This window comes from Panthera tigris, chromosome B1 (assembly GCF_018350195.1).
Source record: "Panthera tigris isolate Pti1 chromosome B1, P.tigris_Pti1_mat1.1, whole genome shotgun sequence".
Lineage (NCBI taxonomy): Eukaryota > Metazoa > Chordata > Mammalia > Carnivora > Felidae > Panthera > Panthera tigris.
This window is the reverse complement of record NC_056663.1, coordinates 50,190,457-50,217,814: the sequence shown is the minus strand read 5'-3', so window position 1 is coordinate 50,217,814 and position 27,358 is coordinate 50,190,457. Positions and strand designations below refer to the sequence as shown.

The following is a 27,358-nucleotide window of genomic DNA, read 5'->3' as shown; positions in this document are numbered from 1 at the left end:
TGATAACATTAAACAGAGCCCTAACTATATAACAGGCACCAAATCTATGTGCTTTATACCAGGCAACTCATTAAATCCAATCCTGAGACAGGTGATAGTATTACCTTAAGATCACACAGCTTGTAAACAGCATATCTAGAATTCAAATTCAGATAACGTAACTCCAGAGTCTATGCTGTCAACCACTATGCTCTAATTATGTTCCAAACATGCCATTACACGTATGTAGTATATATGTACGGTCTTGCATAAATATGAGTAGAAATAAACATGTAAGGATATCACAAGTTAATGTTGAATTTGAACTTAACACATAAAATTCTCATAATGACATAACTGAAAATATATTCATGCTTTAAACAAATATTGTCTAGGGTTTTAACTTACAAACATAGTAAAGAGTTTATTGGTCTGGTGTAACCAAGTCTGTCTTATTCACAACTGTATTCTAGCCTTACTCCAGTGCCTCGTCCATAGTAGGAACTTTATAAAAATTTGGTAAACTGAATAAATAATATATATAAAAGGTTAACACACAGATTTGAAACTCGAGCTGTTATCAAGTTTACCTGGCTAATATTAAATCCTAGAAGAAATATTTTTAAAGTGCTGTATTTGTCACAATAAACATAACTGTTTATTCATAAGCCAATTTTGTATGCAATACATCTCTGAGACTAGCTTTAAAAATTTCTGCTTGTTCTTCATAATATTCAACATCTGAAAGATCTTTTTGACTAAGGCTTTCATTTTTAAATTAAAGTAATGTTAACTCACGTAAAGAAAATCCATATCTACAGTTACCTGTGAACTTTAAAAAGGATAAACAAAGACTAAATTTTTCTAACAAAGATCTATGAGTACTGATTTTCCAAAAAATTTTTAAACAGGAATTTTTTTTTAGCTTTATCTGTTCTGCCTTACGGCATTTGCAACAAAATTTGGTACATGACAATTCAAATTATTTACTACCTCTCAAGGATATTTTTTGCTGAAAGAAAGTTAAATAGGTTTATTACTTTCACATCCAGAATCAAGTTGTGAATATCCTACATCTTTCTTTCTTTTTTTAATTTTAAGAGAGAGAGTGTGAGTGTGGGGAGGAGCAGAGAGAGGGAGAGAAATTCCAAGTAGGTTCCACTCTGTCAGCACAGAGTCCGAAGTGGGGCTTGAACCCATGAACCGTGAGATCATGTCCTAAGCTGAAATCAAGAGTCAGATGCTCGACTGACTGAGCCACCCAGGCGCCCCTCTACATCTTTCTTTTGCACTTATCTGCTAAGAGAGTTAATCCTTCACTGTAAAAGGAAAGTTGGCTATGATGGGAACACTGAGAAACCAATATTCTATTCTGTCTGTCACTCTCCTCTTGGTACTTTGGCCAGGAAAAAAACTTCCATGTTTTTTAGTTCCCAAAATTTTCAATTTAGAATTGACAGTATAAAAAATGCTGTAAAAATGACTACAATGTTTGGATAACGTCTTCAGAAGAGGCTCTGGCTATTTAAAACTGGATTATGACTTTAGTGGTCCTCACTAAATTCACGTGCTTAAAATACTTTGATAACATATCATAAACACCATCAGCAGCCCTTTTTAAATTATTTGTTCACTCATGTCCCAGAAAATGACTACATTTGTTCTTTTTTAAAGTTTTCATTCAAATTGCAATTAGTCAACATACAGTGTAATATTAGTTTCAGGTATATAATATAGAGATTCAACACTTCCATACAACATCCAGTGCTAATCACAACAAGTATACTTCTTAATTTCCATCACCTATTTCACCCATCCCCCCACCCACCTGCCTACTGGTAACCATCAGTTTGTTCTCTATAGTTAAGGGAAAAGGACTGTGTATTTGAATGACCTCAATTCTACCACTTTTAGACACTTAGGCTAAGTGAAAGGTTGAAAGCATTCAAATTTGGTACATTGGTCATAAAATTATGTTTATACACTCAAATGAAGTTCAAACATTTAATCAGTTACAGTTTTTTGATAATGAAAGAGAGGACATCACTAGAGACCCTACAGAAATTAAAACAATAAAATAAAAATAAGTATATGTCCATAAACTGAGCAACTAAGATAAAATAGACCAACTCCTTGAAATACACACATTACCAAAAGAAAAATCTAAATAGTCCAACAGCTATAAAAGAAGTTGAGATCATAGTTTTAAACCCCCCCCCAAAAAAACCCTCTAGGCCTGGATGGTTTCACTGACTGCAGATGGCCAACTTGAGGAAATGGGGAGAAGCAGCATTCAGAAAAAGCAGAAACTTTAAAATTGTCTACTAAAGTAGCCACTAGTCATATGTGGTTACTGAGCCCTTGAAATGTGGCTAGTCCCAACTGGGATGTGTTAGAAGTGTAGAATACATCATGATTTTGAAGACAAAGCATGAAAAATAAAAAGAATGTAAAACATCTCATTAATAATTTTTATGCTGATTACATGCTGAATATTTTGGTGTTCTGTAGAAATTTTTTTTGTAATTCTTTCATTCCATTTATATATGCTTATTATGTTACATTAATGTTACATTAAATGTTGCATTCCATTTATATGTTATCATTTTTTAATAAAGCACTTTCATAAAGTACTTCATTTCCATTCTAGATATTAGAAGTTAACACTGTTTTCAAATAAAGTGGAATAAATTCTAAGCAAATAAGTAGGTTCTCAATGAAATAATAGAAAAAAAGAAATTCTCACTGAAATGAAAACTGCATATTCATTTATGAATTCAAACATTATTGAGCCCCTACTTAGGCTAGGGATATCAAATATCATTGCCACATCATCTGTCATGGCTGTTTCTAGTCTAGTGCTATGGTTCAAAGGATGCTAGGCTGAATTTGATACAGATATTTATCAGAATAAAGGAGAAGAATGAAGGCATATTTCAGATATTTGCCTCTTCTGCAAAACAATGACTTAAAAGTTAAAAAGATCATTTTGATGGGAGCTAAATTTTGTAAACTTTTAATTAACAAGTTAAATTTCCCATTGACCATCTTTGATAGGTTATATATTTGATGGGAGTTAAATTTTGTAAACTTTTAATTAAGAAGTTAAATTTCCCACTGACCATTCTATAGATAGGTTTATGTATTTGATCTCAGAATTACAGTTTCATTCTTAAGTTCCTAAACACAGATTTTATGACATAAGTTCCAATCATTTTCTAATATCCACTTTGACAACTTAGTTTTATAATTTAGGCAGAGTAGAAGTAGGAGGAAAAAGTGTCCTACTTAAATAGCAGGTGAGATAACAGAGGCAGGAAGAAGACTGCCCAACTGAGAAAGTGAAAGAAGTTCAGTATAGCTAGAATAGCAAGTACAAGAAAAGCAAAAATAAAGAATTCTACAGATAAGTGGGTACAAGTATCCTAGAGAGCCTTAACAGGCACTTTAAATAGTTTGGACTCTCTAAGGGCAAGGGAGTACCATTAAAAGATTTAAGGAGTTACATCCATCTGGCTAGCCTATGGGAAAGAGGACAAGACCAGCACCAGGGAGTGAGTGTTATTAGAAGGTTCTACAGTAACCATTCTAGGCCATCATTGACTGTGGCTTGGACCAGAGTAACTGCAGGAGGAAAGGAAAGAATTGGTAAACTGGCAGTTATTCAGTAAATGTAATTCTAGAAGATGTGGTGTGAAGGAGACAGAAAAATCAGGGACAATCTCCAGGTTTCTAGCTTAAACAGATGTTGATTGGTGGTGTCATTTCAAGCAATAACAATACTAGAAGAAGGGAAAACCTGAGTGTGGTTTCTAAAAATAGTAATTTGGGGATGGCTTTGAGACAGAAGAAGAAATGGCTAGTTGGATATAAAGTTCTTTTTGAAATTCAACAGACAAATCTGGACAAGTGGTAACAGGTTATGGGAATAAATGAGCTTGCCTGTGCAATACGTAATGATAACAGGGCCCGGAGCAGACCCTTGAGGAATATGAAGAATTTGGAGGACAAGAAGAAGCCTCTGAGAGACTAAGAAAAAAAGCCAAAAGATGGAGGTATCAAAGAAGTAAGGAAGTGTTTCAGAAAAGAGGCATAATCATTGACAAAAACTGTGGAGATATCAAACTAGAAGACTGAAATTGTCCATGGATTTTAGCTATATTGTAGAAAACAGTTTTGGAGACTAGTGAGAATAGTGAATTGAGGAGTCTATGAAAGGTCAGGAAATGGAGGTGAGGGTAGTCAATATCATCTGTAGAGGAGAGAAGAGATATATGGCAGAATCTGCATGGGAAAATGAGGTTGAGAGAGCTTTTGTTTTGTCTCTTTAAGTTGGAAAATACTTAAACATTTTTCAAAATGTTTATTTTTGAGAGAAAGACCAACCATGAGGAGCAGGGGAGGGGCAGAGAGCAAGGGAGACATAGAATCCAAAGCAGGCTCCAGGCTCTGAGCTGTCAGCATAGAGCTGGACACGGGGCTCAAACTCACACACAGCGAGGTCATGACCTGAGCCAAAGTCGGACACTTAACCCCAATACTGGAGCATTTTTAAACAAGAGGTAGGATTTGTCTCTCATTAACAAGTTTGAAAATGCCAAATACTCATTTCCCAATTTCCTTTAGAAACAGCGCATAAGCAGATGTACCTAAGACTTTGAATGGGGAATTTTTGTCACAAACAACCAGAAAGAACCTCCTTAAATAAAAAGGTCCATTGCAGCAAGATTAAGTTTCAGGGGAGCAGCAAAAGTCAAGTGCCAACCGGTCCTGGCTGTGGTTCCTGCCAGGGGACAGCTCCCAACAGTTCTTCCCATTGTACAAGCCTGGTTCTCTGGTCTTCCTAGAAATGCTGAGAGCTTCCTAACATCCACTTAACGAATTTACTTTTAGCTTAGTCATAGTCAGTTTTTGTTGCTCCAACTAAGAAACCTGACTGCTTGAGGAATTACAACAAAAGCTGATCTTTATGTCAATGATACTGTGGGAAAACAGCTCCCCCAACATACATACCAGGATATCTGGTTTCAAATACTGACTCAGTTATTAAGCATCACTCAGCAAACAAACTCTAGGATCATGTAAATCCTTTCTGAAATAGGGCTGAAAACAGAAAACTGGTCTTTTCATTAGTTCCTGTGGTTCTTTAAAATAAGGAACCATTTGGAAAATTATCACTTCAAAACACATCAGTAAAAGAAAGAAGAGCAAAAAACCAAACAGTAGTTAAAAACATCAGGAAAGCAAATATCTGAGAAGATAAAGAATTCTTACAACTTAGTAAGACAATCAACCCAATTATAAGATGGGCAAAATACCTGAATGAATATTTCACCAAAAAAGATATATGAATGACCAATAAACACATGAAAAGACAATGTCATTAGTGAAATGCAAATTAGTACCACTAAAAAGTAATGAAATATTAACTTTACTTCCACAAGAATGACCATAATCAAAAGGAAAATAACAAGTGTCCACAAGGACATGAATAAACTTCAACCCTAATACATTGCTGGTGGGAATGTAAAACAATTTTGCAGTTTCTTAAAAAACTAAATATAAGTTTACCATCCAAGCCAACAATACCGCCCCTTATCTATCCAAGAGACATGAAAACATGTTCACACAAAAGTTGCATGCAAATGTTCACATAACATTATTCATAATATCCTCAAATTTGGAAACAATCCAAATATTCATTAGCTGGTGAATGAACAAAATGTATTATTTCCATACAATGGAATATTATTCAGCAATAAAAAAGAATGAAATACCAATATATGCCACAACATGGATAAGATTCAAAAATATTACACTAAGCAAAGAAGACCAGACACAAAAGACCATATACTGTATGATCTCATTTACATAAAATGTCCAGAAAAGGCAAATCTATTGTCACAAAAAGATTTGGGCTTACCTGAGGCTAGGGATAGGAATAGGAATTAAGTATAGAAGAGCATCAAAGATATTACCAAGGTGATGAAAATGTTCTATATTTTTATTCATCCATTCAACTGATACACATTCGAGTTGTTTCTACTTTTGTCTATTATGAATAATAATGCTGTCATGAACATTAATGTATAAATTTTTGTTTGAATACCTCATTTCAGTTCTTTTGGGTTTATACCTCAGGTGATATTTTGCAAAAAGTCAGCAAATTTACTAAAACATTGAACTGTACACTTAATACAATTGAATTTTATGTTATCTAAATTACATCTCAATAAAATTGTGTTTTTTCCTTTTTCTATGTTCCCAAGTCTCACTTTTTGGTCACAGAGGCAAATTTAGCACTTCAGTAGGTCAAGCACCTGCATATTACTTGTAGGTAGTATTTGCTGTAAAAAGAGAGCTTTGTAGCCTAGTTATTTGTAACATTTGTGTGTTCTAGAACAGTGCTCCTCAAAGTGTAGTCTGCAGACCAATGCCTATCTATGTGCACTGTTACTGTATGAAATTGGTCCATGACTAGGTAATTACAGAAGTTGAGAACACATGTTTATAAATTTTAATAACAATGTGGGGTGTCCGGGTGGCTCAACCGGTTAAACATCCAACTATTGATTTCAGTTCAGGTCATGATCTCAGGGTCGAGAGACTGAGCCCCACATAGGGCTCCTTGCTGAGTATGGAGCCTGCTTAAGATTCTCTCTCCCACTGGAGTGCCTGGGTGGCTCAATTGTTAAGCATCCAACTTCAGCCCAGGTCATGATTTCACAGTTTTTGAGTTCGAGCCCCACATCAGGCTCTGCACACTGAGAGGGCGGAGCCTGCTTGGGATTCTTTCTCTCCCTCTCTGCCCCTCCTCAGTTCATGTTTTCTCTCTCAAAATAAATAAATAAACAAGCAAACAAACATTAAAAAAAAAAAAAAAGATTCTCCCTCTCTCTCTGCCCCTTGTTCCCCTCACTACACATATGCACTCTCTCTAAAAACAAAAAATAAAAAAATAAATTTTAATAACAATTTGACAAAGTAGTATTACTGTATCTGTTGAATCTGATAAAATATTTGGACTTGTATCTTATATTTCTTTGGCTATTTTTTTCCATTTCATTTTTCTAGTCATTCATTTTTATTATATTTTACAGAAGAATCAGTCAGTCAGTGATTGGAAAATTAAAAAACAATGTGTTGCAGGCCCTTGGAAGGCGCAGTTGTTAAGCATCTGACTTCAGCTCAGGTCATGATCTCACAGTTTGTGAGTTTGAGCCCCATTATTTGGACTCTCCGCTGTAAGCACAGAACCGCTTGGGATCCTCTGTCCCACTCTCTCTCTCTGCCTCTCTCAGAGGCATTAAAAAACAAAAGTTTTCAAATGCTCCAACTACTCTGGTAGTATTATCTATCAATGCCAAATTTCAGGGCCTTCTGCATAATCCAGATTTTAATAAATGTTCATCTATTTTTGCTTTTATAAATATATTTTCAAGTTTATAATTAAAAGATAAAAATTCAAACGATATATAATTAATGTCAATTTTCTTCCCTTTTCCTCAATAAAAAAGTAGGTCTGAATTTGAAGGAAAAATTTAGTCTTTAAAATCAGATAGATTATTGTCCTAAGAAAGATCCTATAAATCAAAACAAGGCAAGCTGATTATATTTTCATTTTAAAATAAAAGTACAAACCAAACCAAACCACAGTTCCTATATTCATTTGGAAATTAATGCAAAAAATTATATTTCAATCAGCATAAACCATTAACTAGACATTATACACATGATGTTCCAAACTGTATCAATAAATTAAATCAGGTAATACAAAGACCAAGCATACATACGTTACTTAGGAGATCTCTAGGAGAGGGGTATAATGTGAAGGTCAACAAATGGTTAGACAACTCAAAACAAAAGTAGAAGAGAAGCTAAGATCCCTCAAAGATGCTGAGTAGCCTATAGGCCTCCTATGACATACAGTCAGGTGCACAGGCATATAAGAAATCACTAACTGTATAAATCATTTTTATACTACTTGTATAGGATTGTTTAGATGATGTTTACTATATAATAAATAATGTAAACAAAAGAGACATAAACTGAATGAATCACTGTTAAAAATCTATAAAAAGGAAGTTATTCAAATTCCCTAAATGTCTATCACAAATTTACAGAATTTGAGCACAATGAATTAGAAAGTTTCAGTTGCCTTTTCTAACATGTAGTACAATAGAGAGAATGTCAAATGAGAAGATAGGTGACCTGGGTTCTACCCTGGCAATAAGACTTAAGACAAGAACATTTTTCTCCCTTCATTTCCTTATTGGACACAACTGATAAACCAGATTATTTTTGGTGCTTTCCTTTCAAGGATTCTGCATTAAAGCTTGTTGATAGAAGTACCAACAATGGAAAAATCATCATGACACATATTCAATAAACTGCCTTAAAATATTTACTGTGCCTCTTCTAAACTGAATCCTGCATAGATGGTTCATTTGGAAAATAATCTTTCATTTAAAAGAAATTAATTTTTCTGTCTCAAAATTCCCATTTAATTATTTTCCACATAATTCTGATAACATTTAAAATATGTTTGACTTAAAATTTATTATCTTGATACATCAGGAATTATTAGTTTGATAATCTGTTCAAAACATCCTTTTCAAAAAGTTTTCCCTAGGGGCGCCTGGGTGGCGCAGTCGGTTAAGCATCCGACTTCAGCCAGGTCACAATCTCGCGGTCCGTGAGTTCGAGCCCCGCGTCAGGCTCTGGGCTGATGGCTCGGAGCCTGGAGCCTGTTTCTGATTCTGTGTCTCCCTCTCTCTCTGCCCCTCCCCCATTCATGCTCTGTCTCTCTCTGTCCCAAAAATAAATAAAAAAAAAAACGTTGAAAAAAAAAATTAAAAAAAAAAAAAAAAAAAAGTTTTCCCTAAGAATCTCTACTTACACTATTAGGCTTGAAAAGGCAGAGGGGTACGCCTGGGTGGCTCAGTCAGTTAAGCGACCAACTCTTGATCTCAGCTTGGGTCATGATCTCATGATTTCATGGGTTTGAGCCCCACATCAGGCTCTGCACGCTGACCATGCACGGAGCCTGCTTGAGATTCTCTCTCTCCCTCTCTTCTCTCTGCCCCTCTCCCACTCACACTCTGTCTCTCTCAAAATAAATAAATAAACTTTTTAAAAAAACAAAAGGGGAGTGGAAATGGAAATACAAAGTAAAAAAAATGTTCACATGAGTATTTCATAAATGTAATATATTTTATAAATGTCATGTAAGACAACTACATAAATACACAAATAAAAGTTTTCTATGCAATAAATTTTGTTTTCATAAAAGCTTAAGAGAAATGATTATTTTTAAAAATCTCATTAAGAGTTAACCCAGCCATGATACTCTAAGTAATCTCTTATCCTTCTCTCACTGTTTCTCTAGATTTAAAACAAAAACAAAAACAAAACAAACAAAAAACACCATTAAGAGAAAGTGCAGGGAAAAAGAGGTAATATGTTCCCCCAATAACTACACAAATAGTAATTAACAACTTTAACAATTCTATTCTAATTGAGCTTAATCTTCTAGCTCTGAAAGGAGCAACCATTTAATTCAGGTTCTATTTCCCACTGGATACTAGTTATTAGATAATTCACTGGGTATCTAAAATGCCAGTTTCTGGATTTCTCTGATTAATCTCTGATGAAATTCTAAGTAACACCACTTTATTAGGCAATAAATCAGCTTGCACAAATTCACGTAGCCAAAAGTATGCATATATTATGAAAATTCATATAATCAAAACTAAAAAATGTGCTAGTAATACAACGATTGAAAATGTGTTAGAACCAATTATTTAGTGAAAATTGAGATTCTGACTTTAAGTATTTTAAAGAAGTATAAAAAATGTTTTGGTAAAAAGCAGTAAACTGGCTGATGGGGTTTATTATGCAAAGGTCCAGATAAAGGTAATCCAGAAGTACAAGACAATCATGGAAGTTAACCTGCTTAAAACAGAGTTGGTAAATAGGATATAGCCAGCTGATAATAGTCTTTGAAGCACACACAAAAATATGCTTCATGAAAGGGATTGGAACCCAGCAAACAATTTATTAATTTTTAGATAGAAATGGCTTCCTGATAATCACAAATACCTAAAATTGCTAAGTTCCAAAGCACGTACATCAAGAGTGAAGATCATTATTCTCTTTTGAAGGTCACCACTGGTATTGCCTCTGTCCTTTATCCTCCATGATATCCTCACAAATTCTACCAGTTTGGAGTAAGACAAAACTCAATTGTAATATAACACTGTCTTATGCTTGTACTTTTTTTGTTTGTGTTTGCTTTCCACGTGTGTATGGTTTGTTTTGGACTTGTTCATTTATTTAAGAAATGGTTTTCAATGAACTTACTTTGAGAACAATTCTTTTTAACAAGAAAAATTCCTCAGTTCCTTACTGTTCATGTAGAAGCTCTTAGCCAACCTCCACTTAACCAACCATCACAACCAATCAATGAAATCCAAATTCCCCTTTTAAACCAGATACGGGATGCTAATGGCACCTACCTCATACACTCTTCTTTGTGCCAACCAAGAGTAGGTTGGTTTGTATCCCTCACAGGAATACATCAAGTATTCTTGCAATTGTGGGATTTAATTATCTATCATCTAAAACCAACAAAATAGGAGTATGAAGAATTGTTTCTATGAAAACTAAGTAGAAAAAAACAGATGGAATATTTTGGTATAATAGATGATTTACTTTAAAAAAGAAAATACTGGGGAACCTGGGTGGCTCAGTCAGTTAGGGGTCCAATTTCAGCTCAGGTCATGATCTCACAGTTCATGAGTTTGAGCCCCACACCAGGCTCTGTGCTGACAGCTTAGAGCCTGGAGCCTGCTTCAGATTCTGTGTCTCCCTCTCCGTCTCTGCCCCTCCCCTGCTTGCACACATAATCTCTCTCAAAAATAAGTAAAATAAACATTAAAGAAAATTCTAAAAAAGAAAATGCTATTGAGTTGGGTGTGGGTGAGACTACCATAAAAAACTTGGGGAAAATAATAAAATATTAAGATTTGATTCACAGATTATAAAGTAAGTGTCTTCAAGGTCTCTCTCCATTTTAAAGAAATCAAAACTTGAAATCGTAAATAATACATTTGGGTATAGTATATGCATGAAAATCTAATGCAGAGTGCCAATCTGTGGATTCATATACCAAGAAAAGAAAGCCCTTAACCTTAGATCAAGGTTTCTTGATCCTGGCACTATGGACATTTTGGACTGGAAAATTCTTTGGAGATTGTGGTGCAATACTGCCCTCTGAATTCAAAGATGTTTAGCAGCATATCCCTAGCCTCTTTACTACCCACAACGGCAACAGCACCCTCACCCAGCTATGACAATCAAAAATGTCTCCAAACATTGCCAAATATCTCTAGGGGGTAAAATTATCCCAACTGAGAACTACTGCCCTGTATCAAACAATTGATGAATACATGTATATGTATATATTTTCATTAAAGTAATTAGTTTTTAATGATTTTTACTATAACCAACTTTTTTGAATAAATGATCAACTACTAATTCAAATTAAGTCATATAAGATGGCTTTTCTATACATAGCAGGAAGAAAAAAAAAACTACCCTTAACTTCACAACGTGGATAAGATAGTAAGTGAATAAGATAGCTTTAATTTATATATGATGATATTCCCATTTCTAGCACAACCTTTCTGAGATCAAAACAGAAGCAAAGAATTACTGAATAGGTCAGGGCAGGAAAAGATGGCAGAAGCAGCAAAAGAAACAAAAGAAATTTAAAAAACAACTTCCAGATGGTTGGAAGAGCAGCATAAGGAGAAAGCTTATTATCTTTGACTACACGGTTCTATTCACTGCAACATTTACTGCAGGACCATCCAACACCAGTCAAGAGAGGTTCCTTATGCATAAATTTCAGAAAGCTTAAATGTCTACCATTGTAATAGCAAATTATGTATGATTCACTCATTTTGATGTACAAAAATTTAAGGTGAGTCTTTATGTACTGACACCATCACATATTGTTAAATAGATGTAAGTTGGATATGATACAATTATTTAAGTTGGTATTTGGAAATACAATTTGTACGTGCAAAGAAAAAGATCTGACAGTAAACCAAATTACTAATAGCATTTATCCCATGCAATCCCTCTTGCATTTTCCATAACTGGCATAACAATACTTCCTTCATACATGCTCTTCTAGAACCTTGCCACTCTTCCTATCAAGATTCTGTATTCCCTGCTCTTGAACCCAGGCAGGCCAGCAGGACTGCCTCAATAAACAGAATACAGAGGAAGTAACATTGTGTGGTTTCCAAGGCTAAGTCATAAAAAGTGATATGCCTAGCTTTCTTTCTCTCTGCAACACTTGAGTTTGGAGCCCTGAGGTACCATGTAGGAAGTCCAACTATCCTGAAGCCACCATACTGGAGAACCACCAGCCTTCAGTTGTTTTGAAGGTTCTCCCAACCTGGGCATCAGACACATGAGTGAGCTAGTTCAGATGACTCCAGGTAAGAAATCCCAAGTAAGAATCACTTAACTAAACCCCCAGAACCCTGTAAGAGAATAATAAAATCATTTTGTTGTTTTAAGCTACTGTTTTGAAGAGGTTTGTTATGAGTAATAGAACACTGGGGTAGAATATGTTAGGAAGAGGAGAGGGTAGCTACACTTATTATTTTACAAATACTTCTTCATTGTTTGGATTCTTTTCTATGTAATAACATTATAATTGCAATTCTAAGTCCGTATATCTCCTGCTGTTCTGGCAAAAAGAGGGGAAAACTGAGCTTATCCTCAGGAAAGAGGGAACTTAAAACTCTTACATATCATCTACACTGACCATTCTTAATCACTATCATTGGTACCAGCATTCTACAGCCAAAAGTATTTGTCAGGAAGCTAAACTCGGCAATCTACCTGGTGTTAATCACTATTTTTGAGGGTAGATCAGAGAAATTACTGAACCAAGAATAACTCAGGTGCAGTATTGAAATCTGTACCTCTGGGTTCAGTCTTCTTTCTGATCTTATCAAATCCAAATTGTGAGCTTCCTAGAGTTTAGGCCTATGTCTTATATATCATATGTAATCAATATTAGATGAATAAGAATAAATGGACTTTGAAAATTAAAGGGGAAGGAAAAAGAATGCAGAGAGGGATAAGTCAATAAGAGATTGAAGGAACTTACACTTCAGCTAGAATCTAATTCATACACAAAATGAAAACTAGAATATTTAAAATGTGATACACATTGTAAGTAAATTCAAATTATATATACTATTAGCTGAGTGCACATGTACAGCTTATATATGGAGTAAATGACTGGGCCAAGTGTGACAGAGTTCATCGGAAAGTACCTCCTCAGAGAGAAAAGGCTTTAAGTGGGCTTTATTAAGAAGGTTTTAACTGGCAAGATAAGGATATACAAGATATTAAGTGGGAGAAAGTAGAAAATACCAAGAAATGAAGGCTGAAAACATATAGCAGGAAGAAAGGTAATTTACTTGAACGTAATTGAGAAAAAATCTTTAGGAATAAGAAAACACAATATCAGTAAGGGAGGAAAGAAAATGTTAAAGAACCTTAAAAAAAAAAGCATGGGGATTAAAATTGGAATATAACACAATTCAAACTAAGGTACAGCAACTTCTTGAATGACTTGATGAAAAGTGTTTGATGAAAATTATTCTAACAGTACTGTGCACCATGGAATAAAGTAGGGAAGAGGCAGAGAGGCCAGTTTTACTGTTGTAATCATCTCAGCAAGAAGCGATGAGGATGGCAACTATAGATGTAAAAAGATCTAAGAGATGTGATGGTGAAAGAATCAGTGGAACATTGCTGATGAATTAGATGGGGGAGGAGGGAGAGAAGCATGAAAAGGAAAGTACTAAAGGGGTGTTTTAAAGGTTTTAAGTCCAGGAACTTCAAGACCAGAGATAAATTTTAAAAAGAAAGTAAAAGGATGATGGAAGAGAGAAGATCTGGATAGAAAGAATTTTAACTAAAAGGAAATAGGCATTTTGCATCAAATGCAATTAAAGCCTACAAAAGGTTAACTGAGAAGAAAAACAAATCAACGAACAAAAATAGCTAGAAAAACATTACTTGCAACATATGAGAATTCTAATGATTCAGGAGAGTAAATACCTTAGAAACAGAAGCAGAGGCCAACTAATAGTAAAATGATCAGGTGTGCCTTCATCTGTGGAACCAGTCTCCTAAGCACTTTACAAATATTGCCTCAAATGCCCACAACAATCCTGTGATATGGGTACAATTATTTATCTCCAATTTATAGAAAGAAAAATGGATACATACAGCAAGGTTCATGCAAAGTTACACAGTAAGTTGTGTGGAAGTCAGATTTACACCTAGGTAGTCTCAAGTCCATGTTCTCAATCAGCTCAATATTCTAGGATTAATTAAAAGACTCTGAGAAGAATGATGACATTAAAAAAAAAAAAGAAAGAAAAAAAGGTGAGAAATTACTTTGTGAGGGTAAAGGTTCATGAGATGGTTGATATATCAAAGCAGATATATTGAAAAAAAAACCTTGCTTAATAGATTTAGAAAACAAGGGTAAGGGAGAACTTATCGACCAAAGGGGGGTGGGAGTAGGGACCAGGGGAAGGATTGCCTTAAGAGTTGGTATATAAAAATATAAAAGTTTAAGGGGTGCCTGGGTGGCTCAGTCAGTTGAGCATCCGACTTCAGCTCAGGTCATATGGGTTTGAGCCCCACGTCAGGCTCTGTGCTGACAGCTCAGAGCCTGGGGCCTGGTTCAGATTCTGGGTCTTTGTCTCTCTCTCTGCCCTTTACCCACTCACACCATCTCTCTGTCTCTCTCTCAAAGGTAGACATTAAAAAAAATTTTTTTAAATATATAAAAGTTAAAGAAAATGAATGGATGATATAACCATAAAAGACTAGATGATTTGGGGTATAATACTAACCATTAAGTATAACATCTAGAAAAACAGCCACGATTAACCAAAACACATCCCATGGCACAATTTAGTGGCATAAGCAGTTATAGAGGATGGATATGGATATTTAAAATAAGGCAGGCACATGTCAGGGAGAAAACATTTCAAGTTGTATAGACATTTAACATTACTAAGTATTCTACCATAAAACCAAGCACATAGTAAGTTCTCAGTAGGTATTATGTCTGTGCATTTTCCAAAAGTTCCAAAGGCCATCTTATTAGAATTACCTGGCATTTACGAAGGACACATTCCTGGGCCCAACTAAAATTTTTTAAATCTGGGGTGGAGCTCAGAAGACAAAAATCTTAATATATTTTCCAGGCAATTATTTTTCAAAGAGTTGAGATGTACTGCCTTCCTGTGTTGTCTAAGTATTAGAACTCTAGGACTCGCCAACCGTTTATCTTCGATGGCTTATGTAATCTGACACAGATCTTCTAAATTCTTTCATTGCCTATGCTTGACTTATTCTAAAATCCCAGTCTTGGTTTGGTTAACACAATCAAGACTTTAGCTTTGGAGTTTTTAGCTCTTAAATCCATACCAACTCCAATACTGACACAGAGAGAAGAAAGCTCTAGTTCCTTTCCCTGACATCATGGATCCTCTGTTAAATATAGCATATGTTGTTGACTAGACACTGGATTGACCCAGTATGTCAATTCTTACGTTGTCAGATCTGTAGTGAAGAAAATAAAATGCTCACTACTACAGACTCACCATAGAATGCCTATTTATTGCCTTTAGAGTAAGGGGACCCAAATGTTCCATCTTTGTTACTAACTTTTGCTAGAAAGTTTAATGGGTATTAATTCAGCACAAAAGCTTGTCAGGAATGAAAGACGTTTTCATCTTTCATGAAATGAAAATGGCTGTCACCATATAGACCATATCTACAGCAGTGTTCCTGTTTCTGAAAAAGTGAGTTCTTTTAAGATGTCTCTTGACCTCAATGATGGGGCAAATGACAGCCAACAGGCTGTTTACTTGATAAGAGGCAGAACTGGAAAAAGAGCCTCTTTAGTCAACAGGGGACCCACCTTGACAGCAGCAACTAGGATCCTGAAAGAATAGCTTCATGTACTTTCAAACTTTAGCAGATCTGTGATTCAAACTGTTAAGATGGAACAGCCATGTCTAGTGTTACCTCTGGTTCTGTCCTTAATCCTGTCTAGTTCCATAGTTCTACTTTGTCATCTTTCTGGTTTGCCTGAGGTGAAGAACATAAAAAGCTAACACTAAATTACACTGAGACTTTTGCCATTTCCTGCAAATTATTTGATCTTTGAAGAAAAGGATTAAATCCAACTAATCTTTATATCCCACAGAGTACCTAAACATGCGCTGCTATACTTGACATGTTTAACTGAGTGCCCTGTTCAACCTCTACAAGAGAATCCTCCTCATGCAGAGCACCAAAAGCATTAGTCTTGTATAAAAAGGTGACTTCCCCTTGTGTCCTATCCCCAAGGTCATGAAATACAAATTGACATCTAACTCATGGTCATGCAATACATTCAGATTTCTCTCTAGCCACTTGAACTAAATAAAAGAAGCACAGTCACCACTAAGATGTAAGCTTTAGTCAAAAGAAAAGAACAGTTCAAGTCAGCACCACTGGCAAACCAAATCCACCTGTAAGTCAAAGTCATGGAGAAATAAACTGTGGAAAAAATACAGCAAGGCAAATAGAAGTGGAAAGGAGAAGTAACAAAAGGTTGATGAAGCAGACATAAAAAGAGAAGGCAAGACAAGAAACCATACATCCACAGAATGAGAGGCAGATAGACTAGCTTCTCAGATTCCTGACAGATCTCCCTTTTGCATAACCCCAAACAGCTGGATCCCTATAACAACCTCCCTCTAAAGCCAAAAGAATCCCTGATTAAAATACTATTTTTTTTTTTAGATTATACACCGAGATAAATAAAAAGCTGGCAACAGATAAATCCAAAGAGAAAAAAAAATTGCACCAGGAAGTGTAACTTCAGGTTAGCCAAAAAGTTTTCTAAATACGAACCTGACTTATGAGAAAGTACCACCAACACTTGCCATATTCTTGTCAATGAAACAAATTAGAATTTAATTGATGTTTTCAAAGGAAATTATCATTGTGCACAAAAAACTGTCTCAAACTCAGAGGAGAAAAATCCCACAATGATATATATCTTTTCTGGTAACATGTTTGAGAATCTTTTGTTAGCCTGTTTAAAGCAGATCTTTGTTATCTGATGTCTATGATAATTAGTAGTATATTAAATTAATAGCCTCATCTTTAAAGACAGGTTTCTTAATTTACACAACTGATAAAGAGAAGGCAAAGGTCAGTCCTGTAACCAGCCTTTAACCTGATAGTCCTTTCTTGTACCTAGACTAACAATAGTATCTGGAACCCTTTTTTTCCTCTACAGATCCTTTCTCTGGAAACAATCTTTGAACTGACTTTCTCTGAAGAGCGTTCCCTTAGAACAAATCCAAAATAAAACTACCACATGAGCTCACAATCAATTAATCTGGCAAGTTTGTTTTAACACTGTTAAAGACCAAACTAACATCAGAATAATTATAATTTGGTTATCTTATACAGATTCTAGCATACTTCCAGTCTGGCAAGAAATATATCACTTAAGCCTTGAATTCATTTAAAACTTTCACTTTACCAAAAATGTCAAGGTTACTAACTTTTACTAACAAGTTTAATGGGTATTAATATTATAAATCCTCAATTAAGCTTGCCAATTTTTAAATTCTCACAAGTCTCATTGGAATTTTCCATAAGAAATGTCAAGATGTGCCAAAAGAATTTCTGAACTACTACAAAAGGCAAAAGAGTGAAATTACTGATTCAATAATTGGTTAATTGGTGTCCTTCTCCTTAGTTATATTTGACAAAACAAAATTTATGACTAAGAGGGGACTTAATCTTTGTAACAACAGAATAGTTCTTGAATAGTATCTGATTGTGGTGGTGGTTATAGAATCCACACATAATAAAATGGCATAGAACTATAAACATACACTGTACCAATATCAATTTCCCAATTTTAATACTGCACTAAAGTTACATAAGATGTAACCATTAGGGGAAACTGGGTGAAAGGTATAGGGCCCTTTCTACTATTTTTGCAACGTCCTGTGAATCTACATTTCAAAATGAATAATAATTCAAAATAAATGAATAAGCAAACAACTTATTATTTTAATTAATAACAAAAATACCATATATATTTTTTTTAATTAACCTAAATAGCCTATTTAGCTGACCAGAAAGTAGAGACCTAATCTTTTATACATACAAACTTACATTGTCAATAACATAGTGAACTCACTTAATTGACATGCTGTCAATTAAGACATTCTATTTCAGAAAATGGAACTTAAAATGGGAAGTAACCAATAACTTGTACTCTTGTAAGTAATTCCTTATTTTAGGGAAGACAAGGTTGGATGATGGCTGTGTTGCATTGAAATAAAAGTAATAGATTTATTTTTAAATTATTATACTTTACTAAAAGAAAAGTACTTTTTTGAAGGCAAAAAACTAAAAAATATTTTTATTTAACCTTTAGACCTACCACCTTTGGAGGAAAATGAAAGTTTATTGGAAAAGAGGATACAGAATTTCAAATAAATAACATCATGCCATCTTTTCAGAGAGGTCTTCCTCAGACAACAGAGTGTACAGCAAATATTCTTGTCCTGAATGGTTCTAAACAGCTACTATGTAAAACTAAACATAGGCTATCTTTGACTCCAGAAAATGGATTTTCAACCAAATAAAGATAATATTCAGAACAGCTACTTTCAAGTTCTCCACGATGAACAATTATGTTCCATGAATGTATATGCCCAGCTAAATGACTGACTGCAAACTACAGTCATAATTTAGCCTCCTACAAAAATTACATTTTATCTGGATTGGTACCTTAGCTATCATCTTGCTGCCTCTATACCATAGTTTTGGGTAACATTTATCCTTGTCTCAATTTGGTAAAAACAGAACATTCTTTCTCCTCCTTGAGAGGAATGAGACACAAATATAAATTGCCATATGTGTATCATCTACCACTTTGGAAAATCAACTGAAGCAGTAGAAATAAACTAGCCACCCAACCTCAAGTATAAATATTAGTACGTAAATAAAACAGATGTTTGTCAAAGAAGCTTCCAAATCCCATAATGCAACTACTCAATTGTCACTATAGCCATGTTAAACAAAACAAAACAAAACTGAAATAGAGTAAGAATTTGGATGTGTGGGGAAAAAAGTGAAAGAAACTATACAGATTTAAAGGGCTTTCATGAAGTTAGGTAAGAAGATGAATAGGTTGGATTAGCAAGGGGGAAACTATGTTAGAAACATAAAAATGTATTAACAAGGCAAAATAAATAAACTTTAAATTGTCTGAATTAGGCAATAATCTAATACTGCCTTTTATTTAGAGAAGAAAAAACAGAAGCCAAAGCAACAGAATATACTATCATTCTTTATACAGCAATAGGTTTTAAAGTTCACAATTAATTCCTTACTTTTGAAGACATTACTAACAACTGCAACCCTTACAGACTAATAATGTACCCCACCCTCCTTATCTATGCTAAAGAGTGCCTGTTTGGCCTACCAGTAGTTTGGCATGGCAAAGGCATAGGGTCTGGAGTTGATAATGATAAAATACAAGGCAGGAACCAGAACACAAAATACATGGAATAACATGATAATAATAATAGTTAACATTTATGATATGCCTGAAGTATTCTAGGGACTTAACAGCATTCTAAGGGCTCATAATAATCCTATAAAGTGCGGACTGTTTATCCCCATTCTACAGATGAGGAAAATGAGGAACAGACAGATTAAATGACTTACCCAAAGTCACATAGCCAGTAATTAGCAAAGCCAGGACTCGGACACAGGTGGAATGACAGTTTAGATTTATTTGAAAGGCTGGGGAGCCACTGAAGGATTACAGGCAAAGTTACGGCTAACAATCAAATTCACATTTTGTTTTAGCAAGATCACTCAGTAGGAGTGAAAAATGACTAAGAAAAAATAGTGAAAGTAGTAAGATTAGTTAAGAGACTGATGTGGCAAGACAGAAATGATAAAGGCCTGAATTGAGGGAATAGCATATAATGAAAAGTGAACTGATAGATACAAAGGATATAAAATCAACTTGATTCTATGATTGGATGTGGAGAATCAGAATAACTCAAGTCTTGACTGACTAGGCCCCACCCTACAGCTTCACATTTTAATCACACCACTACTCTATCAAAATCTTAAAGCAGATAAATTTAGTCTCAGGTCATCTTCATTTCAGCAACAGCCACAGCATTTGACTTTCCCCTTTCTGAAAACTGTAACTATATACATTAAAATGACTGCCCCTTGGCAACGCCACACTAATTGTTTAATATGTATGCAGTAAAGAGAGCTATTAAATGTTTTTGATAAACCACACGCAGACTATCACTGAACATAAAATACAGAGAAGCTACTGAGAATATGTGCAATTTAGTAAACATTCTTATCTAATTGGCATTCTAAGTTGTAAAAAAACCTAAATGCCCTCTGAATAAATTAGATTCATCTGATCATTTATAAGGAAGGGTCTATAGACACCTATTTTAAGATTCAAAAAAAGTAAAATAACTCATAACTTCGAAGCTAAATATAGTTTTTTCTCCTTTGAAAAATGAAAAAACAAAAATAAAAACTGCTATCCTTACTTATACCCCAAGTCAAGGATCTGTAAAGTACTGCATCAGAATTATAATAACTACTGGAAAAACTTACTGTAACTTCAACCTTATTACCATTGTAAGGGTAAAACTATGCTAGAGCCAAAGACTTCCAGTAACTAAATGCTCTTGGAAAGTGTCCAAGACATGTTATAGTAAATTTCCAACTTGTTTCATCTAAGATCAGGAAAAGCAAGTTATCTAAAGCACTGGATTAAGTTTAAACAGTCTCTAACTAGAAGTTATACCTCAAATAATCAGAAAAATCTTTAGTTATGTTGGGCCCTAAGACCTGTAAGGGTCAGGTGGGGAGACAGCTGCACGTAGGAATCTAAGTCACCTACTAATTAATATTATTTTGAGAAAAATTTCAATACCAATAGCTTCCATTTTGAGAGAAACAGATTTTGGCAGAATCTGTTAAAATAATGCTTTATAATGATGCTGAAAATCTCCATAGTTTCTATCATGTGGACAGCATATGGTGGTAGTTACTCCAGTTTCTAGTGTGAGCCACTGTTTAGCCTCCTGTTATCTATGGTTCAGATTCCTTTTTTACAGGCTGTATGTCTCACAAATATACACCAATTTCATATATAAACAAACATAATGGTGCTTTATGTGAGTGCATATGTAAATATAGCTATATGACACTCTAGACAAGCTGTGATTTCCACTCATAACAATTTTTTTTATAAATTAAAGTTCTACTAAATTGAGAAGCAAAACCCAGCAGTTAAAGAGAAAAATCCAGCCAAAAAGCAAAGGGAGCTACAAAATTAACTCTGGAAGCCAAAAAAAACTAAATAAAGCAGGTTTTCAAAACAAACAAATTCAACACATTTTCACTGAGCACTTTCTAGTTTACCTATAAATGTTCACATTTTTAAAAGGCTGAGTGGTACACCAACTTTCATTTATGAAAAATGACACCCTAGGGTAAATTTCTAATTTCCAAGAGAAATACTTCAAGTTTAAAGATCTGCAGACAAAAATAATAGATGCAAGAGCTGCAAAGAAATGAACCAAAAAAGCAAACACGGTTTTACAAGAAACACGGAAGCTGTCTGCAACATTTAAAAGTGGATGGACTGAAAATAACATACAAAAGACCCCAAATGAACAAACTTAGTATAAGTATCCCCAATGTGTTCAACATCTACTGAAACAAGCAATGCCATTTCAACACGTAGCACAAAAACACCCATAAACTGGTTACCTCTATTTTTTAAAAATGATTAACTTACGAGATTTGTTGCAATATATTTTATAATTTACCAATACTATTAGTGATGCTTCAACTATGGATTTGTGCTAAGAAGAGTGAAATCTGTTCATACACCAGTGAAAATGAAGCCCCACCAAAGACATTCAACATAAAGCTGACCCCTAAAGGCTCCCTGATGCACATTTGCAACCACAGTATTCATGATATGCAATACACTAAACTAGCAACAGATTGGTTAAAAACAGTTTGGATTCTCAACTTCCCATAATACAGGCAACATTTTTAGAAGCAATCATATTCAAATAAATGTGTCTTTCACAGTTACGGGATGAAATTTTAAGCTGGACAGGCACCAATGCCCTGATTTTCTACTTTTTTCATAAACCATATGACTTCCACACGCTGACAATGTTTTATGTTTTAACCTGCAGTAAAGGCTTTACATCATTTTAATGATCAGTGCTTAAAATGCAACAGAATCACCTCCACTAAATGCAAGGAATAGGTTTGGTTTACCTTTAGTGATTTCAACCAGACTACTAGTCAGAAAAAGTTTAATGAAAGCTTTTCCAGTAAGTAACTTTACATTTCCACGGAAGAAAACAAAAAGAAAATCTGAGGTAGGGAAGGTGGAAGATAATATTTTACCAACTCTTAAACATTTGAGTTTTTTATTTCTAAAATAAGTACTTAACATCTAAAAACTACATCTAAAAGGATATCTTTCAGCAAATGTATACTCTATTATATAATTATACAGGATTTTCCTCCAGTTTTGGCAAAGTAATATTTCAGGTTAAGATAGAAGATTAAAACAAAAAATTGTGGAAATCCTAGTCTGTAACAAATCAAAGGTTCAGCCTTGTATCAACATAGCCTAAATTTGAGATTTAAAAAACACAAGTTTTTTTTCTATTCAGGTCAATCTAAATATACATACTACCTCATATTTATAGTCAGCTTATCTGTGTGAATGATCAACTGCAGAAATTTCAAATCTAAGGTTATAAGACATACCATAAAACCACATACTATAACTATGTGACTTTTCAGTTTTTATGGGATCTGAGGTCCTTTACTCTTAGGTTCAAGAATTGATCAATTTGGAGCCAAATATGTAAATGCTTTGAAGTCTCAACAGTTAAAAGAGCAATTATGCCAATTCCTTTAGTCATGTAAAGGTCCATTACACACACACACACACACACACACACACACACACACATACACACCTGTCACAGAAGGGTTAGTGAAAATTTCAATTTTGGACTGAAAAAACTACAAAATATACGGTCTTAAATTCTCCTGGTGTAATGTTATTAAATATTAAAGACTGTGAGAAAAAAAGATGTTGCAATCCTCTTGCCTTTATAACTCTACTTTAAACTTGAGAAAAAAAAATCAGAATTCAAATATTCCAATTCACCTAGCTCTAACAACTTAGTTGTGCAATTTTAAAATCAGTTTAATGCAAAGCACTTCAATCCTGATGTGACAATTACCTGTGGCATAAATGCAAAATAAAAACAAATGCAAGTCCTCTTCATCTAATGATGCATTTTATAGCAAAACCACAAAAAGCACAATCATATTAGCACAAACTAAATAAACAGGCACAAGAGGCATCATGTCCATCCAGGAAAAGAAATGTAGCATGCCAAGAAAGAAAGGAAGGACTGAAACAACGAAGAAGGGAAGGAAGAAGGGAAGGAAGACAGAGGTTTCTATACCTGAAGGATCCGAGAGAAATGAACTAGTCACATCATTCTATCCTATTAGATACATAAGGGTTTCTTAAAGCTTCAGGGTAAAAAGCAGCAATCACTTTACACCATTCAACTTTACACAGTATAGTATATTTCATGTCAACTGCCTTCCATCCTTCACTCACCCAATGCTTCCTCACTCTTCCATACGAGCTTTCAGACAAATCCGAAACAGAACAGGGTGGGGTAGAAGAAAAATACAAGCAGCGCTTTTCTGCTACTCCCCCCGCCCCCAAATAATTTCCAACAGTTTTTCCTACTACGAAAATAAGTCTCCCTATCTTAAGATACACAACAGTCATTCTATGTCCTTAGTAGACACACAGAGACGCATACACATGTCAGCACTCCAGACCCCCACAGCACGCCCCCGAACCTTAAGTAATGTTTATTTCATTTAACGTGAAGACGACAAGATACATCTACCTACTGTTTCGGGGTGAGGGTGGGTGGAGGACTCCTTTCAAAGTAGCCCCAATAGTGTAACCAAAACACGGTTCCGGAATAAAATATTAAGAACACTTTTCCTTTCCCACCTATCTATGGACTTAAGGATGCAAAAATCCATCTCCAAACCACCTCATTTCTAAAATTCTTCAGCCCGGAGTTTGGGGTGGAGATTTGTCCAGGGGAGGGGGCGGAGGCGGGGAGAAGTGTGAGCCGGCAATGGGACACAAACGAGTTGCTAACCCCAGCTACCCCGCACCACGTCGCCAGCCCAGAGGTCCAGAACTCGGGACCTCACGCACGCTTCTCTGCCCAGGCCCAGTTAAAAGCTATGACTCCAGCTATCTAACTTCGTATCTACAGACATTTATTCGTTACTAACACATCACACAAGTACACGTCACACAGTTTAAAACACACTTATAAACCCCAAACAAATCCACACACCTCAAATTCACCTCGCAGTTTCCCAAACTCCAAACAGGAGACCCCACCTCCAGGATTCAAACCTTCCGCCCACAGTGGAGGAAACCAGGAGAAAAGAGTTGGGGAGCAGCCGACGCCTTTCAATTATCGCCCCCCACAAACTGCCCCACCCCACACCCTGCGTTCGGGTTACCCACTCGGAAGCCCCGTTTCCTCCCTCTTCCCAATCGGGCCGCTTAAGGGACCCATCCCCAGCCCACTCACTTTCTCCCCAAAACCCCTCAAAAAAACAAAAAAAGTGAAGAGAAAGAAGTGAGGAAAGAGACTTGAGGTAGTCCGGCTTCAAAACCGCTCGACTCACCTCAGAATCCTTGCTGAGTTCTCTCCGCCCGGCACAGCCCCCTCCCCAACGTCCCAGTACGAAAGGCTGAGGCAGGGAGGAGGGGAAAGCGGGAGGGGGAGGGGTGTCTTCCGCGTGGGGCGCCAGTCGGGAGGGGACTGGGGAGGGGTTGAGGCCGGCACAGGAAGAGGAGAAGGGGGAGGGGAGGCCCCTATCTCCCAGTCTCCCCCTGAAAACCTCCCTTGTCTCAATCACATCAGACTGACTGTCTTTGTCTGGCTGACAACCGCCATATTGATATCAACAGCCCCGCTCCCACCTGCTGCAGCCAGGCGGCCCTGGGAGTTGTAGTTCCTGCCTCCCTTGAGTAAAAGCTCGGAACTTGGCATCCAGAGGCCCCAGGGAACTACAGATCCCGGCAAGTCCCGCGCCCATCTGCCTTCCCACAGGGAGGAGGGGAAAGGGGCGGCCAGAGCCATGGGGACTACACATCCCAGAATACCATGGGTCCCAGGCCGGGCTAGGGCGCATGATATCATGCTGGGGTGCAGAGGGAGGATGAATTGGCGGCGGGGATGAATTTGAGCTGACCAAGGGAGGTGTTGGAGAGGAATGGGACGAAAAAGAAAGATGACCACAGTTCCCATGATGCACGGAGAGAGGACTACATTTCCCATCATGCCCCGGGAAGGGGGCGTAGAGAAAAAGAACTGCATGTCCCGCGATGCTCTCGGCGGGCTAGTGGCAGAGATTGAACCGGAAGACGCTTTCTGCGTTTGAGAAGTGGAGTGTCTGGTACTGAGCAACCAAAAGTCCAATATGAAACTGGTGAGTCTCCGCTCCTAGGTCAGAGGGCAAAGGTGATGCCATATCCTTTTGGACTTCGTCGTTTCCACTTTGGGAAGGGAAGTAGGCAGTGGGGTGGACCAAGGAAAACTGCTGTGTTGAGGAGGTTTGAATCTTACTCCCCCCACTCTTCACCCCCAGCTACCCGGAGATCTTATCCATCCATTGGCGGGTCCCTTTGGTTAAAGACGTTCACTCTGTCGCATTTCTTCTCCTACAAACTAAAGTTGGGCTTTACGAGCCAGGGTGGTTTTGTGTCTCAGCTGCCACGTGAGTGTTGTAATAGGTTAACTTCTTTCATGCTGCTTACACTTGATTAGCGTTTTTCCCACCGTTCACGTGGCTTTGGTTAGATATGAGTAGAGTAGAAAATACTGAGCAGAGGGTAGTCACTTATTAAATTTTGTGTTATAGACTTTTAACTGCCCTAGGAATTCAGAGAGGGACAAAGTCAGGGTGTGATCTTGGAAGATTTAAGTCTTAAATCCTGTCACAGTGTTCTGAGAGGAAGTATTAAGGCATTCCAACCTAGGGACTGCATGAGCCAAGGTTAGACGGAACATGCCGGTATATCTGGAGAAGTCTTTGTATCACAAAACCCAAATACTTGGCATACAGAAAAGCTTCCAAGACCTTTATTTTGGGCCATTTTACTCGTATTGTGTAATCTACCTAGTTTATTCCATACCTGTATGGAATTAATAGCATAATTCGGTGTGAGATACTGTTTGTCAACCTTCTAAAATTCCTGTTCCTGCAGCCAAGTATTGTCAAGCTTTACTTTCTGTGATTTTTATACAAAAACAAAATGTTTGTTTTCCTATTTGAACATACTTTCCAAAGCATGTGTGCCCGTATGCGCGCACCCACGCACACATACTATAGACATATACTCTGTGAAGTGTCAGTTGTTTTCTGAAAAGAAGTCACAGAAAGTATTAAAGTAGATTTAACTTCAAAACTGCTTCCATTTCAAGCTGTTTATGTAGGGAGAAGGGTACAGATCAGTAAATCTTGACTGTTAATTTGTTCCTGGGTCAGCGTGTAAAACATGTAAGAATGCGGAATTGAAGGTCACTGCCTTGCCCTAAAGAAATATGTAATTTAATGAAGAAGACAGAAAAGAGGCAAAATTATAATGCATTATGATCATGGTAAAAGAAGAGCGTGTTCAGGGTTTGGGGAATTGAAAGGATAATGGGGTGGGAGAGAGGAGGGAGTTAGACAAGACTCAAACTGATAAGAAAAATGAGTAGGCCTTCCATGAAGAGGGCTCGGGTTACAGGTGCAAAGAAATTGCACTTAAGTGGTTGGAACACAGACCATGTGTCCTCAATAAAGGATAAATCACATTTGGTGTGCTTACTGAGAAGGCATGCAAATGTGAAACAATTTTTTCCATAAAAACTCATTTGAGTATCGGAGAGCCAAGTTTACATAAACTTTGGTTTGCTCATAATATCCTCCTGCTTAATTTATTTACAAATGTGAAAACCTGGGAAAAAAGTAACTTATTTTTTCCTTTAAGAACCAAAATATGCCTGGGGCAAAAATAAATAAAGATTAAAAATTTTTTTAATGTTTTTTA

General features: G+C 36.1%; 2 protein-coding genes across 9 annotated transcripts in view; one reads left to right on the top strand and one right to left on the bottom strand.

The window, feature by feature from the left end:
- Nucleotides 1-25,238, bottom strand: part of HMBOX1 (homeobox containing 1) — a 198,141-nt gene extending 172,903 nt beyond the window's left edge. For 3 of the 6 annotated variants that reach the window (XM_042983540.1, XM_042983543.1, XM_042983544.1), the window contains exon 1: nt 24,946-25,238. The gene's annotated coding sequence lies outside the window, so the exon portion shown is untranslated. The remainder of the gene's footprint in view (nt 1-24,945) is intronic. The other 3 variants (XM_007097120.3, XM_042983545.1, XM_042983546.1) reach the window with 1 other exon arrangement.
- Nucleotides 25,239-25,479: 241 nt separating this feature from the next.
- INTS9 (integrator complex subunit 9) overlaps nt 25,480-27,358 on the top strand; it is a 102,300-nt gene continuing 100,421 nt past the window's right edge. For 2 of the 3 annotated variants that reach the window (XM_007097119.3, XM_042983538.1), the window contains exon 1: nt 25,480-25,752. In XM_007097119.3, the coding sequence (XP_007097181.1) occupies nt 25,744-25,752 (9 nt within the window). In that variant the 5' untranslated portion in view covers nt 25,480-25,743. Of the gene's footprint in view, nt 25,753-25,816; nt 25,877-27,358 lie in introns of those variants that run through there. The other variant, XM_042983539.1, reaches the window with a different exon arrangement.